The 17,543-nt window shown below is 37.1% G+C and overlaps 1 protein-coding gene across 1 annotated transcript; it reads right to left on the bottom strand.

Moving 5' to 3' along the window:
* Window positions 1–450: 450 nt before the first annotated feature.
* On the bottom strand, window positions 451–17,543 carry LOC110448114 (putative N-acetylated-alpha-linked acidic dipeptidase). The gene is made up of 18 exons (XM_021494178.1): window positions 17,028–17,543; window positions 14,634–14,934; window positions 13,904–14,029; window positions 13,455–13,641; window positions 13,066–13,162; window positions 12,376–12,465; window positions 12,034–12,119; window positions 11,479–11,598; window positions 9,864–9,949; window positions 9,453–9,516; window positions 8,521–8,588; window positions 8,068–8,165; window positions 7,242–7,332; window positions 6,500–6,589; window positions 4,985–5,150; window positions 4,615–4,696; window positions 4,182–4,274; window positions 451–3,183 (listed from the first exon to the last, which is right to left on the bottom strand). The coding sequence occupies exons 1-18, from the start codon at window positions 17,315–17,317 to the stop codon at window positions 2,973–2,975; spliced, it is 2,346 nt and encodes a 781-aa protein (XP_021349853.1). The 5' UTR covers window positions 17,318–17,543; the 3' UTR covers window positions 451–2,972.

Below are 17,543 nucleotides of genomic sequence, written 5' to 3'. Positions count from 1 at the left end.
GGAAGTGATTTATCAGAGTTAATCAGTGACCATGTAATTATCAACTCCCACCCCTAGTCCTTAATTCTATACTTACCATATTTGGAACACATAAAGACATAAAGGGTAGTCGGGTGGTGCAGTGGATAGCGCACTTGCCTTTCACCATGGCAACCAGGGTTCGACTCCCTGATCGGACGTGAAAAGGTTTNTTATTTAACTTGTTCCTTTAATAAATTATATTTGTACCTGTCAATTGGGCTCTTGGTTGATATTTAGAGTTTTCGCATAGTAAATTAGACTGCTAGACTATTTCTGACCATTGTTCTCGGACCTGACATAGAGGAGATATAACATATTCAACCGTGATAATCCAGGATCCAGGAAGCACACTATATTGGTGAAACAAGAACCCCATACTTCTTCGACGGCGGCCGGTGAGACGTGGGCACCGGACGCGCGCTCGTTACAATATTAATTGGATAAGATAATACAAGTATAATACAGAAAATATTGATATCTTGAACATGTATACGTATGAACCAGCGACATTTGATAATCATATGTGATCAGTTTTGAAATCACTGCTTAGGCATTTTATTTTACCGGATTTCGATTACACCGTGATAACGACAAAGAGGCAAAATTTGCCTTCGTTTATAAACCAACTTCATCTGTACAGGTCGTTTGGCCCGAGTGTTTCTCTACATCAGCTTAAGATGATTCGGTCCCAACCTTTTATAGTCCGTATAATCTTGTTTCAAAGCTCCAAACAGTTTGCGTAATGCTCGAATGAAATAGAATAAAAAAACGTCGACTGAAAGTATCACAAAATAAACTTGAAATGAAAACCGTATACTATAATGATACTGTACAGTTGGGATATTATACTGATACAGATGTACTGTACAGTTGGAATATTATACTGATACAGATGTACTGTACAGTTGGGATATTATACTGATACAGATGTACTGTACGTCAACGACACAAATCAATATTCAGTTTACTCAAGTTTGACAAAAGCGGTTTTCTCACAATTCCATTCTCCCTCTAAGCCTACCTGTCTCCTTCCATAATTATGCTTAATTCTCATCATTCATGGCTTTTAGTTACAATCAATACCGTGTTCAATTGTCCTTATTTACGACAATAAAACTGTTTAAACTAAACTACCGTTAGCTACTTGTGATCATAAGTCGTAACATTTACTCTCCAACACACACACACATACACACACACAAGAGAACATATTTTCAATCGTCTTAATTGAAATAATATCAATGATAACATGTTGCCAAATAACACACAAAACAACGTGATATTCTATCTAGCACAAGTTACCGAACGTGAAAGAGCACATATAATAAAACATTTTATAAATGACACTTATTATTATCTTGATACAGTATTGAAGTTTGTGGATACAAATGTTGTTTTGCCTCTGTTTAGTCAGAATTCCAGGATATACTATAATGATACTGAATGTTTACAGTTGGGTGATTATCTGCGACACAAATCAAAATCGGCTTTACTCGAGTTTTGCCCATGGCAATTTTCATTGAGATACACATGCTTTCTATCAAGACTTACCTGTACCATTTTCCATCTAGCGTCCTCCATCTATCCATAGCTTTTACAATCAATATCGTCGGCTGCTTAATAGGCATAATTATGTTTTACTAAACCCCCTCCACAGCATGCACGCGCACACGCACACAGTGACATATTTTCCGCCATCACAATTGTGAAATTATCAATGATAACCTGTTATAATATAGCACACTAGAATTATGTGAATTCTGTCAAGCACAAGGTACCAAACGTGAAAGAACATAGAATAAAAAAGGATCCTTATGGCACTCACTTAGTACAGTATTGCATTTTGTAACTATATATATTGTTTTGCTTCTGTGCAATTATTATTTTCATGAGGTATTCTTAGAAAATTGTGTTTTTAGCTACATACGTATGTACCCATTATTACACAATATTTAGAATCTCCATCCCCCCGTCAAGTTTGTACAAACTGATGAAGAATTCAACTATTTAATGTTTATGTCAACGGAGAAAAAATAGTTCCTTTATACGAATCTATTGATGTTTTACTTTACCTGTAGATATACACGGTTGTAACTTTCTACTGACTTTATATTAGGACATCATAATCAAGGCCAAATTGGTTTGACCATTAAACATTTCACACTTTGCAATGAACACACTGCTTAGTTGGTAGTATTCGCTGGGAATTTGATATCGCTATATACGCGGTCATCAATTATAGCAAGAAAGTAAATGCTTAGCGAATAGCAATACCCTGAATTATGCCGAATAATGAAGATTGAACAATTCATTATCGCATTTTACCTTAAATTCACAAAACACTTATATAATAAATTCCATTGCACAGAGGTACTTTCGTGAGCGCTATATTTTACCTGACTGTGTTGCGCTAAATTTATTTCCCGCGAACTAGTTCTGATCAAAACAACTGTGAGATATAAGTCCTGAGAAATTAAACAACTATACAGTATGTACGTGGTAGAAATTCATTTGTCAATTTTCTTATTTTGACGTCAGGTAACAACGCTTTGCGACGTCATCTTCAATGGTGACGCCATCAATCATGGCAACTGTTTTCCCCATCATCAAGGGAAACCTGTTGTTTTACAAATAAAATCTAAACTTTGTGGAAGAAAAAAGGTTTCCAAACTCTTGATGGCTGGTAATCTTATTTTTTTCTAACTTCCATTAATTTATTTTCCCAATTGTAAAAGCCAGTCGGTAAACTTCGTGTCTTTATATGATTTGAACATTAACTGACTTGGTTTAAATAAACATAATAACCAACCATCGCTAGTTGGAGAACCTCTCTATATAAGTGATTTACTCGACAAGCCGGTAAAGACAGTGATCGTTGTAAAGGAGGAGCACATATACAAAAGGACAAGTTTGGTAATATAATGAGGTGATATTAAATCCGTATCGTCAAATCAGTCCGGCATGAATTTTGTGACTTCTCTGAGCGTTGACTGAGCTGATCCTATAGTAAAAACGATGACGGAGAAATGTTGCTTAACCACATTCCATCTCCGGTCTCGATCAGCAGGGGGCGTGTTCTCTATCTCAAACAGGGCGTCCACCAGCCCTGGAAAACTGCTACCTGCGTAGGTGTTCACACTACTTTGTGCGAACAAGATGTGTCTGGGGATAGTAAAACACGTGCATGTTAAAAGTATTTATCATTGCTCATTTCAATTGGTCTGAATTCCAAGTACTATATATGTGGGTTCTTTATAAAACGTCAACTAATTGTTGTTATAATCTAATTTGAAAGAACACGTACTGTTTATAAACTTTGATTTCAAATAAAAAGATGATACAACAATAATGCTAGATATCTACAGTTTGAGACCACGTACGGTATTTACAATGGTGGTTTTGTGACTGCATGGTATGCTTTATATCTTGTAAACGTCAAACTCTATATCAAACGTGACGAATTTAATATCATTCTCACCTTTCCCTTCCTCAATAATAACATTCAGCCTAGATTGTTTCACTACTCCAGAACCCGTGATAAGTATCAGGAGTTTTGGATAGACACGTCCTAGCTGATGTGTTTGCGAACAATAAACTACTTAGCCAATGTTTTCTACCGAAGCGCCTTCAATTCACGAAATATTACGGTCGTCATCACGACCTGATATCCAATAATAATTAAGATCCCAGTGTGTATCATGATAACAAGACTTCTTCACTAAGTCTTAAACTGTTGGTGACCTACGTACTCTCATGATTTTAACTGATGATATCATAACATGCACCACATGTGGTTCCGAAAACGCCTTCCCTTCCGGAACGCATGGTTTTGGTCTCCTTTTATGTTAAATCATCTGTTACATGGCTTCGATTTCTTCGTACTTCGCATAGGCAAAGATGATTTTGATAAGATTGCATTTTTGTTTCGGTTCATGATGTTTTTCTTTTAGTTTTGATACCTTGTCAGTGGCTGTATCGCCTTTGGGTTTATATCTTGTCTTTGTTGACGATAAAGTGACCCCCATCCACTTTTTGTCTATTATACTTTACTATGTATTATGTTACCTGGAATTTCTACCCTATACTTGAAGGACTGATCAGTACTTCGGTCTTGCGTTTCCATATGCTAATAAAGGTATAAGAAATACAAAATTATATACCTGGTGAGAGGCCTCCCTGGGAGTCCAGCCGGGTCAATGAAGGCCCTTTCCAACTGAATCAGCTGGTCGTTAATTTGTCGAATGGCAAACGGACTAAAAAAAAGAAAGGTTCGCACCGTCATCAAATTTAACAACGACAACACGTCTCAAGAGCAGTAAGCATAGAACAGGAACAATCCTGAATTATTTCCTCTTAATTTTCGTTTTTTCATCTTATATTAGCATTTGTGTACAATGTTAAATACAATATATACCTGGAGGAAGGCCTATATGTATTAAATTTAAAGAAGCTGATATATATTGATTTAGTTATTATTGACGAATGCCTGCAATGAGCCTCTCTAACCAGTGGTAGAATGCTGTTGTCGCATACCTGTCCATATTTTATCTGTTATATCATTTCCCGTGCAGACAAAGCCTTATTGACACTCACTTGTTTTTATTGACCTTATCTACCAAATCATGGAACTTATTGGCCTCAGCGGTAAAGTTCTGCGTTGCTTGTTCTAGCCATTCTGTTGAGAAAAAAACCCATTGACATGTACCAATTAGCGATCGGTCGCAGCGATTGAGAAATGCAGCTAGTATGAATTCAAACATACTCGTGTCCAGATCTAACCATTGCCAAAACTCATAAGATGAAATCGCGTTTTTGACGGCTTGATTGTCTCCATTCATTGCATTTGATACATACTAGACTACACGTTGGATTAAAACGTCCCCATGTATTATACATACACATAGCTACTCGTTCACAATTAGAATATATACTCCTTATTTTCAAAATTTGTAAAGTAACATACCAAACCGAATACCATTGTCCCTGAGTAGTTTGCCATAGTCTTTGTCCAGAACACGGACCAGTTGTTCAAGTTGTTTAGCAAAATCAATGACATCGAAGGGTATGATGAGACTGTCCGCCAGATTACGACATATTTCTGATACTATCTGTCCTAGAGTCTCGTGATGCTGTGCAATGAAAAACAACAAGAAAATATAAAAGTGTCAACAGAATCATAATCCGAAATTTAAATCGATAAAACAAGGGCAAAGTATAAACAAACAAAAAAATGCACAGAAACCATTGAAAAGTATGAGGGGAAAAGACCACTCGTTCCGGAAAGGTAAGCGTCTTTACCAACCATGTGATCTATTTTAAATACACGTAATGTCACGTCCTCATGGGAAGAACCAATGAAGTGACATCGTAACAACAAGGCATAACTAATGACCATGCTAAAAGACACGCTATTGAAGATCATAAAACAATAGAACTTTAAAAGTCACATTTCCCAATGAGATCATGATGGCAATAATAAAACTTGTCGATAGCCTTCATCAACCATCATCTATAGGAATCCTGTGTTTAAGTTTGTCCGTCAGCAAGTCGTTATATTTTATAGAAATAATGTATTTCGGAGCAATCTGTTAATACCGTTTCAACAATATAATATATAATTGGGAGATGGCTTAATACAAGAGCCTACTCTTGTTGCCAGATCCCTAATATTACAGTATGTAAAATTATATATTATGTACAGCATATTTGTAAATATAATATTGTTTAAACCAACAATATAATAAGAGGTTTTTAAATTTATAGTTGATTATAGCATTCTGTGAAAATGTTGTCATCATAACATAAGTATAAGGGAATGGTTGTACCATTACACACTGCCGTCCATTCTGACCGGGACTACGCAGGTAGCACCTCGATTGAAGTGGACATTGCAGACTATGATAAACGGTACCAAAACAAATTTCACTCCAGCTGTAAACCAATGACAGGGATTGACAAAACTTCCTTACGCACACGCTTACTTCAATTACAATAAATCGTAAAAATGACGTCCAAGGATTGTAGCATTGATGTTAACCTAATCATGTGATGTTTTACCAACCAATGTCAGAACCCCACAGCTAATTAACAGTGTGACTGGTGTAAAAGACTCAAAGTAAAACAAGGTAAAATATATATATACATTTACTATCACACTTGATATATCGTAATTTGTATTTCTCATAAGATTTTCACCAATTCAGACTGTCGTCTCGTTGAAAAATATTGACATAATTTTGTAGATTGAAAAAGAAAATTATTTGTCAGATCCTATAATTCATTATAAAGCTCTCTGCTCGAGACTTCTTACGAACGGTTAAGATGGTAACTGGTATAATCAGACAAATAATTAAATTACGACTTTAAAAAACAAGCAAACATTATGCTTTTTAGACCTTAATATAAACATACAAGGACAACACGTTTTATACCACATACGATGGTGAGGACGGCGGACTAATCCCAAACACGTGATTACCTTGAATCCTCTGTCAATGAGCTCGTCCATGGCGTAGAAGGTCTCATACACAGAGTGGTACAGTGGGTAGGAACCAAGATGATACTTTTTCTGCAAAATGTAGTAATGCCCTTCGAATTTTTACATAAGACGATGAATTTCGTTAAATATTTCACTAACCAAAACGGTTTTCAAACTTTCTTTAATACTAAAGGCTGGATGGATTGTCGTGATGAGAAATGTGTTTGGGGACATTTATTTCCTATGCCAATGGGTGTCGTGACATAGATGCCATGGAATAGAAATCAGAAAGGTCGAAAAAAGTACAAATGATTGTGGTAGTACATCAAGTTTTGTCCCTAAAATGTCCACCTAGAAGAGGACGAAAGAGAGAGTCCCCCCGATTTTGAATGGATATAATAAATAGAACCATGACAGGTCAGCAAGGGGCACGCCCTGTGCTTGACCACACTCCCGTGGTTTATACTAGTAACAGTAACATTGGAATTTAAAAACCCAATTCATCAAATCACCATGTCATATTTCAAAAAGATTAGTCTTTTGGATTCGAAGATAATCTCCGGAAAAGAAAGTGTAGACAGACAGTAAGAAAGAAGGATACATTTATTATTTCAGAGCATCCGCAACTCAAATGCGGTGCCCTTACGAAGTTGATAGCTACCATATACATATAGACTATTACAACAATTACAAAAAGGTTGAAGTCACCACCATTAAATATAATACCTCCTGACGTACTTACTTTATCGTACGTATAAGACATGTCAGCGCAAGGAAGTCCCACAGACTGCACAAACCTGGCATAATCACTTCCGGCTCCAAGGAAGGGGATCCTGTCAGGAAGACATTGTTGCGGGTATTATCTCTGTATTTAGTATATGTCCAGCGTTGTCGTTAGAAATGGACATACACAGAAAGATTGTAAACGTATTGAGTTCGATAAGAACGTACACAATCTTACTTACTATATGTATGATTTAGTTGATATTTAAGTATCAAAATCTTAGTATGATTTTGTTGTTATCTTAATATCAAAATCTTGTGTGATTTTATTGTTTATATAATATCTAAATATTTGTATGGTTTTGTTGTCATTTTAATATTGAAATCTTTGTATGATATTGTTGTTATTTCAATTTCTAAACCATTGTATTATATTGTTGTTATTTCAATATCTATTTTCTTTGGTATGATTTTATTATTTTAATATCGAAATCTTTACATGATTTTGTTCTTATATGCACATCAAATCTTTTTATGGTTTAATTGTTATTTTTTAATCTTAATCTTTTAATGATTTTATTGTTATTTTGATGTATAAACCTTTGTATGATTTTGTTGCGATTTGAATATCTTATACACATGTAAGTATGATTTTGTTAACTTCTTACAATATCTACCCTTAAGGTTAATATACTGCACTAGCAAAGTTTCAGTTATACGCTCTTTTCTTTGTGTAATATAGATGGTGTACATATTATTACAGTGGACTTGCCTATTCTTCAGTTTTGTGTAATGCTGTACATATTTACATTGTACTTGTCTATATGGATGATGGTGTGACGTACTTGGGTAAGGAAGAACCGTTGGTGGGGCTTGTGCTGAGCCATTTATCATACACTGTCGGCATACCTTTGGCGAGGTCCTCTTGGTTAGGATTTTTCACCTAGAAACATGACCATTATACACAATTACAATAGTTACAGTCAAAAGAAAACGTCAACTCAACATTTCATTATAATGAGATGTATACTACCAAGATCGTCCAGGGAAATCACTGTGGTAATATATTGAAATGGAAATATTATAAATCATCTATGGATATCATTCCTTTATGATACATCCAACTGATAACGATGATGCATTCGAGTTATTTATCGTTATTATGTATGCTCTTTTATTACAAATTATTCCACAGTCCTGGTTCATACCAGTTGGTAAAACGTTATCTGTTAACATGATATATATATTTACAATAGGTAAACTGTGGTAAAAAACATGTTATGACATATAAATCTTACCTTTTTGGTAGCGTCGTACAAACTGCGGTACATAAGTGGAGTCGCTTTTATTTCAACCGTGTAATTTCCTGACACGAGATAATGGATGAAACCATAATGTCGATTTACAATATATATTCAGACGTTAAACTTCATATGACAACAATACTCCCCTTATCATATAACTTGTATCGAATCACTGCACTGGTATATTATTAGTCCGTAGTAGATAATTGATACCATTGATTTTGTATATAGCGACAACAAAAACTTTGTGCTATGGAAAATATTATATTAATAATACGTTTTCATTTTGACAGATTAAATCGATGCCTTGAAACAACGATTGCGCAATGAAGTTTTTCTTATAAACACCTATTGCTTACAGTTAAAACCGGGAACTTTGACTTAAATTGAGCAACATGGATTCAATACTAAGGTTTAACTTGCACACTATTATAAATTCATCGGGGAACAATTGGCAAGGTGTTACTTATGAAGGTTTTCATTTCTGTTGAACAGCTTTGGGCAATGTTTAAGAATTGTCCATTTTGTTACGAATGTTAACATTGACGTAAAACGTCCTAATCTAGCACCTGTCTGTTTGGGGTCTAATATCCTCGCAACAGTCAAGGTCATATGAAGACGGGTGTCTAGGTAGACACCACCGAAAAGAAAAAGAAGGGAAGACAGAATGGAAAGGACAGATCCTGAGTGTTGCAATTTGAGCAACAGGTCAATTTTGGTCTCTTCGACGTTTATATTGTTAAAGACACTAAAGAAATATCCCCGGAATCTGCAGGGGGCCCCACGTAAGATGCCTCTTACGACATGCACCGAGATACCACAGGTTTAATTTCCCCTGAATCTGCACAGGGATCCTAATCTAGTAAAATGTAACTTTTTACCTAGTCTGACGATGCTCACTAAAAGCACCAGTACTTTATACGAACCTTCTACGGCGATGTCCACATTGACGTAAGCCAGGGAACGGGCGGCCAGGTTTTTCACGTATTGCTTAATATAATATAGGTGAAGATCACATAAATTTAGCATGTATAAACCTAGGTTAAATAATTACATACCACATACTAACCACATACAGTACAAACAAATTAGCTCCATGTTTTGATTGTCTCTGGTACAATTCTCGAATAAATAAATTAAGAGATGTAAGCAAGGATTAAGCTAATGAAACAAAAATAAATAATGTATTATTTTATTTAAACAATATGGAAATTTCATCGATTTCAGTCAATAATTACCGAAATAATTTCGAAATAAGCTATCAACCTTACGGAACATTTAATCAGCATACTAATACAAAGACATGTACCCGATCAGGAGATGATAAAGACTCTTACCTCTATCCACTCGCTGGAGCCCACAAGCCCGTACTCCTCCGCACCCCAACTACAGAATATGATGGTACGCCGCGGCCGCCATTTTCCTTTAAAGAACACACTCCATCGTCAATTATTAAACCAAGTAGATAAGAGCAACAATTATAAGTTATATTCTGCAGGTATTTTGACAATCTAAACTTATAAACTGAAGAAGATATGATATTTATGAATACAAAAATGTGTTGAAACGTCTGACGTTAAATAAGGATATAAAAAGTGCCATATTAAATTACAAAATAATAAGATTGCGTGTAACTAGGGACAGATAATGAGATATAATGTTACTCATGCTAATATAAACGGCTTTTTAGTTTACGAGGATAGGCCAAACTAAGAAGTCAAATATTTCGAACAATCTACTCCCCGGCGTCCACGTTCTTTCTTGGTTTGGCATTTAATCTGAATTTTTCTTCTTCAAATATTGAATTTAATACGACCATCAGTTACCAATCAAATATTTTGTAAATGGTAAGTAAACATCCTTTCAGATTTTTTTTTTTTTTAAAGTATCATTGCGCTGATTGACACAACTGCTGTCGCAAATAAATCATATATCTGTTTTATTTCATTACACATCATTAGTAACAGCAGTAATCGATGCGTGACAAATACAGGCAGTCGGTACCTGTCGAGATGAGCTATCGATCACAAAAAACGTGCAGACAGACTTTCGTCGTCCACACAATCAGCCTGGTTTTGTCAGGATTATAGCTCCTATGATTATTAATGAATATCGTATGAAGGAGGTACCTCGATCACGTTGCCTGTGGCTTTACCGCCGAGTCATATACAAACTACTGGACAGCGAGTGCCTACTGTACAGCCTTCTCTTACACTGAATACAGTGTATCGGAGCGATAGTAAAATTCCACAGATTGATATGGTTAGTATACACGTGAATAGTTATTTTGGACACATTGAGGGTTGTAGCTCCTTTATACATGTATATATATATTTTGCCGTTCGTATGGGTTGGCTGACTTTTGAGGTACGCGCACAAGCGTCTTGTGGTTATTATATAATCACATTTGATGGTGTTTTAACAATTGTTATCGACAAAGAACAATTAATGTACCCAGTCGTACAACGTCAGGGATATATATGGTCGATACGGACAAGTTCACCTCATTGAAATAGGTCGTCAATAGCTAATGGCATATGTTGTCCCTTTAGAAAATGAAATGAAAGTGACTTACACGTGGTCGAGATGGTGTTTCCTATTTTACTAGGCTGTCGAATACCATGGTGACATGTGATCGACTTAAACAGGGTAACCTTGCTTTAGCAGGTTGTTCAACACCATGGATAGCATGGTTGCTACAGTGACGAGAGGCTTTCTATATTTACCGGATAGTCCATCACTATGGATACACATAGTCACCAATAACAGTGTTTCCTTATTGTACCAGGTTGTCCGTCACCATGGATATGCGTGGTCACTGATAACAGTGTTTCCTTATTTTACCAGGTTGTCCGTCACCATGGATACGCGTGGTCACTAATAGCAGTGTTTCATTATTTTACCAGGTTGCCTATCACCATGGATACTCGTGGTCACCGTAAACAGGATTACCTTGTTTCACCAAGTTGCCCATTGCCCTTGAGACTTCTTTCATAACGGCCGTGCCACTTGAGGGGTCAATGGCACCAAACACCCACGCGTCTCTATGGTTACCCATCAACACGTACCTGTCTGAAATCGATTTAAACATTCATGTTACAATATATTATATTTCTGCCATCACTCAAATATGATCCTTTTTAATATTGATCCATGGACAAATTCTCTAGCTCTTACTGTTGGTAGCAATTAAAATTCAAGCAAAGGTGTTTACCCAGGTGTATCAAAGCTTTGCAACGCCGTGATCAGGCGTATTCAATTTTTACCGGTGATGAGATATTCCTTACACCAAATGGCTCTATAGGTATCAGGGTGTAATGTAGATGTCGTTGTTATTCTGTCACTGTTGAAAACAAGCATTTTCGTACTGTATTACAGGTTGCATTGTGTTGGGAAACATACTTGTTGTGGTGGCTTGTGACAACTAGAACATATCGTATAACCTGCGCTTGCCATTCGATACCTCATACAGTATACATTGATAGACCGCTACACGACATGTAGTACCTGGCTCTATAGCTCCACGGAGGATCCCAAACGCATTAAAGGTTCGACGCATCGCGTTCTGAGTAGAAATAAACATTCGGATCTTCCTGAAATAACGATCAAAATATCAACACAAACATCAAATGCTATTTCCATTGAATATATATGACATTTCATAATGCCTCCATATCATTGTCTGAAAAGTCGACGGTATCGATGTAAATCATCTTATTCATTTCATATTGACAATTTTTAACATTTATTTAGAAACATATGTATGCAACACGATATTCAATTTATGATAAATAACCTCATTTCAGTTAACTTTAACAATGCCTGGATGTCACGCGTGTCTTGACGTACCAACCGGTCTCCTTCAGTTTGCCGCCATATCTGTAAGTAAGGTTAAGCTTGCCTCTCCAGTCCTCTGGTACCACATCACCAGACATCTGCCTAGATAATTTAAAACGGTATGTTTCAATGTCCATCTTATTAGGATGAACCATATATCAACATGATGTACACGTCGTAATAACAGTAATATACAACCTAACGCCAAACACAAAAATAAGTTGCTGTCATACAAGTGACGCCAATACCTTACGTAAAACTAGCCAATTGTTTACGTAGCAATTGCGTGTAATGCCTAATAAGCAATTTCACTGGCTATGAGATTCTTGTAACCTGGTATTCTTACTTCATGGCCTTCAAATATGACATCACAATAAGACGTCAATAAGTATGTGACGTTTTATGCAAATCCTCAGCGGCAAATAAGCAGCCTTTCCTAAGGGAACGTTTCCGTATTGTTCAACAAAAAACACCATAAATGACGTTAAATTGATTATTACGGAAAGAAATTCCACGACAAATGATAGTTGTTTATCCTAACTAACTCTTCTTCAATTGTAAATTTTCACCTTATGTTACTCGGAAAACCTTGTCTTAATGAAAATTATGAAAATACATGAGTTAGATAAAAATAAAATAAAAATAACAACCATAACTCGTTGTGGACTCTCTACTGATCATGGAATATACAAATCCGCTTACTCGAGGATTTTCTGGGCAATTCCATATCCAATAGGATGAACAGGAATAGTTGGCAGCTGGGCCTCTGGACTGTCCTCTTGGATTCGGAATGCCGTGTCTGGAGACATAATTAATAGAATGGGTTATATGTCGAATCACTCGGGGCTTGGTCACATTCACACTCATGTTTTATATTCGGCCTATTGCCACAACTAAGTACATGTATACTGTGTATAGTTCGTGAGAAATGTATTTTTATAATTTAAATCTGAACAGGTAGCAATTGTTTATGAACATCTAAGAATAAAATGCTTCTTGTAGACTACATCATAACATGTTTATGTCGTATTTTCTATGTCACATCACTACTTTAATCAGTCTATATTGCAACATTACTGACGTCAACGAACCTGTTGCAGGGTATCCCGGGGTCAAAGGGTCACCAGTTCGTAGATATGTTGTACCCCGTTGGGCCCCTGTTGGAGGAAGCCACCAGTCATCTGGGTAGACACGTGACGTGTCACCGTCCAATGTGTAGTCGGCAGGGTCGGAGAAGATGATAATGCCTATAGCTCCATGTTGGGCTGCGATCTTCACCTACAATGAACATTAAGGGAACGTCACCTGAAGCGATCGCAGTGCGAACAATACAAAACAGCATAAAGGACAACGACCTTTTTCTAAAGAGGAAGCATTGCCGAGCATCATGCTGAAAAACAAACTTCAAGTACGAGTTATATTTTCTTGCAGCTTGATAAGTGGTTTGCGTGATATCAATTGGAAATGCTTTTACGGTCCAATAAACAGGAAATGACGTACAAACTTTGTCAAAGAAAGATACTTTGTCAAGTATACATACCTTGTCGCCCCTGAATATCTTGCCGTACCGTGCTATGACGACACTTCCGGTGACGTTCAGAGAGTTGTTGGTATCTGTGCCGCAATAGTCCTCTACTCTACCATAATTTACATAAAAGAGTCGCTCCTGGTAAAAACAGAAACATGCAAAGGAAGCTGTATGTCGGTATAACCAAAAACAACAAGAGAATAAGTTTTAACAAAATCATAATTCGAACACAAAATCGATAAAACTAGAGCAATATATGAACTAAGGCAATATATACATGGCGATCATTGGGAAAATACAAGGATTATAAGACCAGGTGTTCCGGACGGATAAGCGTCCTTTGCTTTATAACGACATTCGTCATGTAAATTAAGGTCAAATCCACGAAATGTCACGTCTTCATACCGAGAACTTGGAGGTGACACCAAAACCACATGGCGCATAAATGAGCATGATAAGAAAACATCGACATCCTTAACAGCTTATACGACACACGAAAAATCTAGTCTATTCATGAAAATACAATCTGTGGTTTATTCACCAGCAACCATAGCCATGACTTCTACTTAAGTAGGAACCCTATAAGTAAACAACAAGGATTCTGATATATGTTAATATCAATATTGTGTAAATATAGTCGCACGGGACGATATGCGTCGACATGACTGGGTCAACTACAGTGGTGGTAACAAATTTTAATATTCTTTAACCAGTACGCTAACAGCAACCAGTATTTCCTTACAGACAGTATATCCCCTGGTGGGGAGTAGGCATTAAAGGGCGGTACCACACCACTCTTGTTCTCACTCGGGTGTAGAATTGCCTCCCTTAGCGGAGACTGGTACACTACTCCGCCGGTGGCGTTGATCAGCTCTATTCGGTTCATCATGTCGTCATCAGTGACGTTTGGGTATGACAACAGGACGTCATACGGCGTGATGTAGACCTCGTCCAGTCCCTCCTGTTTCCAGAAGTCGTGTAGCTCCTTAGCCTGGTGGTAGTCAGCGTCCGTCCCCGCGAGATGGGGTAGCTCAGACAGGTCTCTGAATAATAGCCAAACAGCGTTTATTGATCAAAAAACGAATTTGATTTTACATCAGTTTTTGATGAGAAGCGCCATGGTTACATATCCATCATTTAGAATCGCCGAGCCGTTCGCCTTTTCAATGCTGGTTTTACTTAACCTTGCAAGGTTGATACTGATCCATTGAACGTATGCCGTTATGTCTCCGTAATAAATGTTCCTTTTTGTGATACCACCACAGGTTTATTTGTTTACTTCCTGGTGTTACTCTAGTCTGAGTTAAAATGTCACTAAGTGTCAGTGACTGCCCCATTCCCTTATTGGTCGACCAGATCGAGTTTTATCTACTTCACATTGCTCACGTTATCCTATTGCCGTTGTATACAGCTGCATGACTATAGTTATATCGTGATTTATTGCCAACAACAAAATTGAAGTTTTGTCGTTGTCCACTTCTTTTTCTTGTTTTAAGGTGCTTTGTTCTTGGGAACCTGAATATCTTCATACATCTGCAGGTCATTATATTATGTCTACCATTCGCATTGATTGAACCCAAGGATCTAGTTTTCTTACTTATCCTAAAAGGCTGTGTCATGTTACCTGTCTGACCTATCTAAAAGCGTTGTATAGGTCTTAATGCCTTTCTTACCAATCTTAAAAGGTTTTGTATGTTTAATTGCCTCTCTGACTTAGCCTTAAAAGTTGTGCAGCTCTGATTGCCGCCTTAGTCTTGTGTTATTATAATCATCATCCTCTTCCAATGGCATAGAGAGGTGGGATGATAACGCTACCTTTTGAAATCCCTCTGGTGAAATTTGTTCAATATCATCTTAGCAATCCACTTCTTTTTTCTACCGGTCAAGAAATCCTCCATCTACCTAACCACTTCACCATATAACCCTTACGATAATAATTTCTAACCTTCCTTTGTTGAGAGCATTGTAGTGAAGGTCCTTCATGTTACCCATGTGTATTACTAACATAAACTGCTACTACCGATGATGTCGGTGCACTGTTCACATTATATAAAATGGAAGACCAACCTTCCTATGTCGAGCCTGAACAGCTCAGTACTGAATAGATTGTTACGGATAAGATTATTCATGAATTATTTTATGAAACAGAAACTGAATTAAACAAAATGACTTGATATACATCTATGTAAGGGATAACTTACTTATGGCAATACTGTGAGACAAAGATTGTAAACATAGACATAGTTATACAACACACACAAGGATAACTCTGATCGTGAGTATTTCTATCCCGTTTCTTTGTCATCTGCCACTGCCTAAGACTAATTAAGCTGTGTTCAGTATCAAGTGGGCACATTATGTCGTATAAGAAAGGTACATAAACCTAATTCCGTTGTCCTTGATTTACATTCCGTATACATATATTCGTTTGACTTTGGTATTTATTTACATTCAAAATCACACCCCGAGACGGCTAGCCGGGTAGAGTTTTAAATAACAAACACATCTTTACGGGAACAAGTGCATAGCGGATTCATTTTATGTTATTTGTGTGTACACGGGCATAAACACATAGACCACTATTTATTAGCGTTATATTACTTCACTTGGTGAGAAGTGTTAAGACGATCCCATTCTACTTCCCAGTGCACTATACCTCGAAACTTGACTGTTATGCTAATTACTATCCAGTGAGCAATATTCTTTTGGGACGTACGTACAGAAGCTTTTATATAGAAATGTCAAACAGACAAACATTCTAAAATAAGGAAGCCTGCCTCGTAGCATCTGGTAGATCGTCAAAATTTGAAGTGTTTATTTTGAAACATCAGTAATATGGAAAAATTCCCAAATTTTTGGTCGTCAAAATAACCCGTTATACGGTATGCGTTCACTGACACTTTAGTTTTGTTGTTTAGAATATTAAAACGATATAGGTCATTTACCGGTTAGGTTTCGAAAATAAAATCTAGACTTAGCTTACTTACTTGTCAACTTACAAAAAAAAAGAGAGACTTATGTTTTGCCGGTAACAAATCGACTAGAGACCAAATGACAAGAGTACGATACTATTGACGTGTGTGGTATACAAGAGTGTATCAGATCTCTACCCCCCAAAAAAACCCAATCTACTTACTGCAGGTATTGCCTGATGTTTTCACTGCTGATGCTATTGATGAGTAGATCACTGATCGTTGGGTCGCCATCTTGGATAATCTGTTTTGAAACACCTGGTAGGAATACTCCATTTTTCTGTGACGCTGGTTCTGGTTCGTTGTCCGGACACAGTCCGAAGCGACCGATCAGGAGACCTAGGACAAGCCCCAACACCAGGGCGACGAGTCCGCAGATAAGTAGGGGTCTCCGTGGGTTGCCGTACCTCGCCTTGGCGAGGATGTGGTCGGTGTCTGCCAGTTCGTACATCATGTCGACTGAGGTTTCAGGGATTGCGCTATCAATAATACAGTGACGGGTGATTGTTGTTACTGCTCTGGTCGTACGTACTCAGGTGTATGCAGACATTCTATATATGGCATTATAAAATTAAACAAGGCCCCGTGGTGCTGCTCAGTACACGCTTACAGTTCACATAGCCTTATCACAGCGGTGTGCTATCAGCAGTAATGACCAAGTAGAGCGGGCTATGTCTGAT

This window comes from Mizuhopecten yessoensis, unplaced genomic scaffold, assembly GCF_002113885.1.
Source record: "Mizuhopecten yessoensis strain PY_sf001 unplaced genomic scaffold, ASM211388v2 scaffold3837, whole genome shotgun sequence".
Lineage (NCBI taxonomy): Eukaryota > Metazoa > Mollusca > Bivalvia > Pectinida > Pectinidae > Mizuhopecten > Mizuhopecten yessoensis.
The sequence above is the reverse complement of the archived record's forward strand: the minus strand, read 5'-3'. Positions and strand labels throughout refer to the sequence as shown.

Coding starts and splice junctions, on each gene's coding strand:
- LOC110448114 (XM_021494178.1), bottom strand. CDS start 17,317: ATGATGTACGAACTGGCAGACACCGACCACATCCTCGCCAAGGCGAGG. Junction 7,333..8,067: donor AACGGTTCTTCCTTACCCAA/GTACGTCACACC, acceptor TCTTCCTGACAG/GATCCCCTTCCTTGGAGCCG. Junction 5,151..6,499: donor TCATTGACAGAGGATTCAAG/GTAATCACGTGT, acceptor TTCATTGCACAG/CATCACGAGACTCTAGGACA.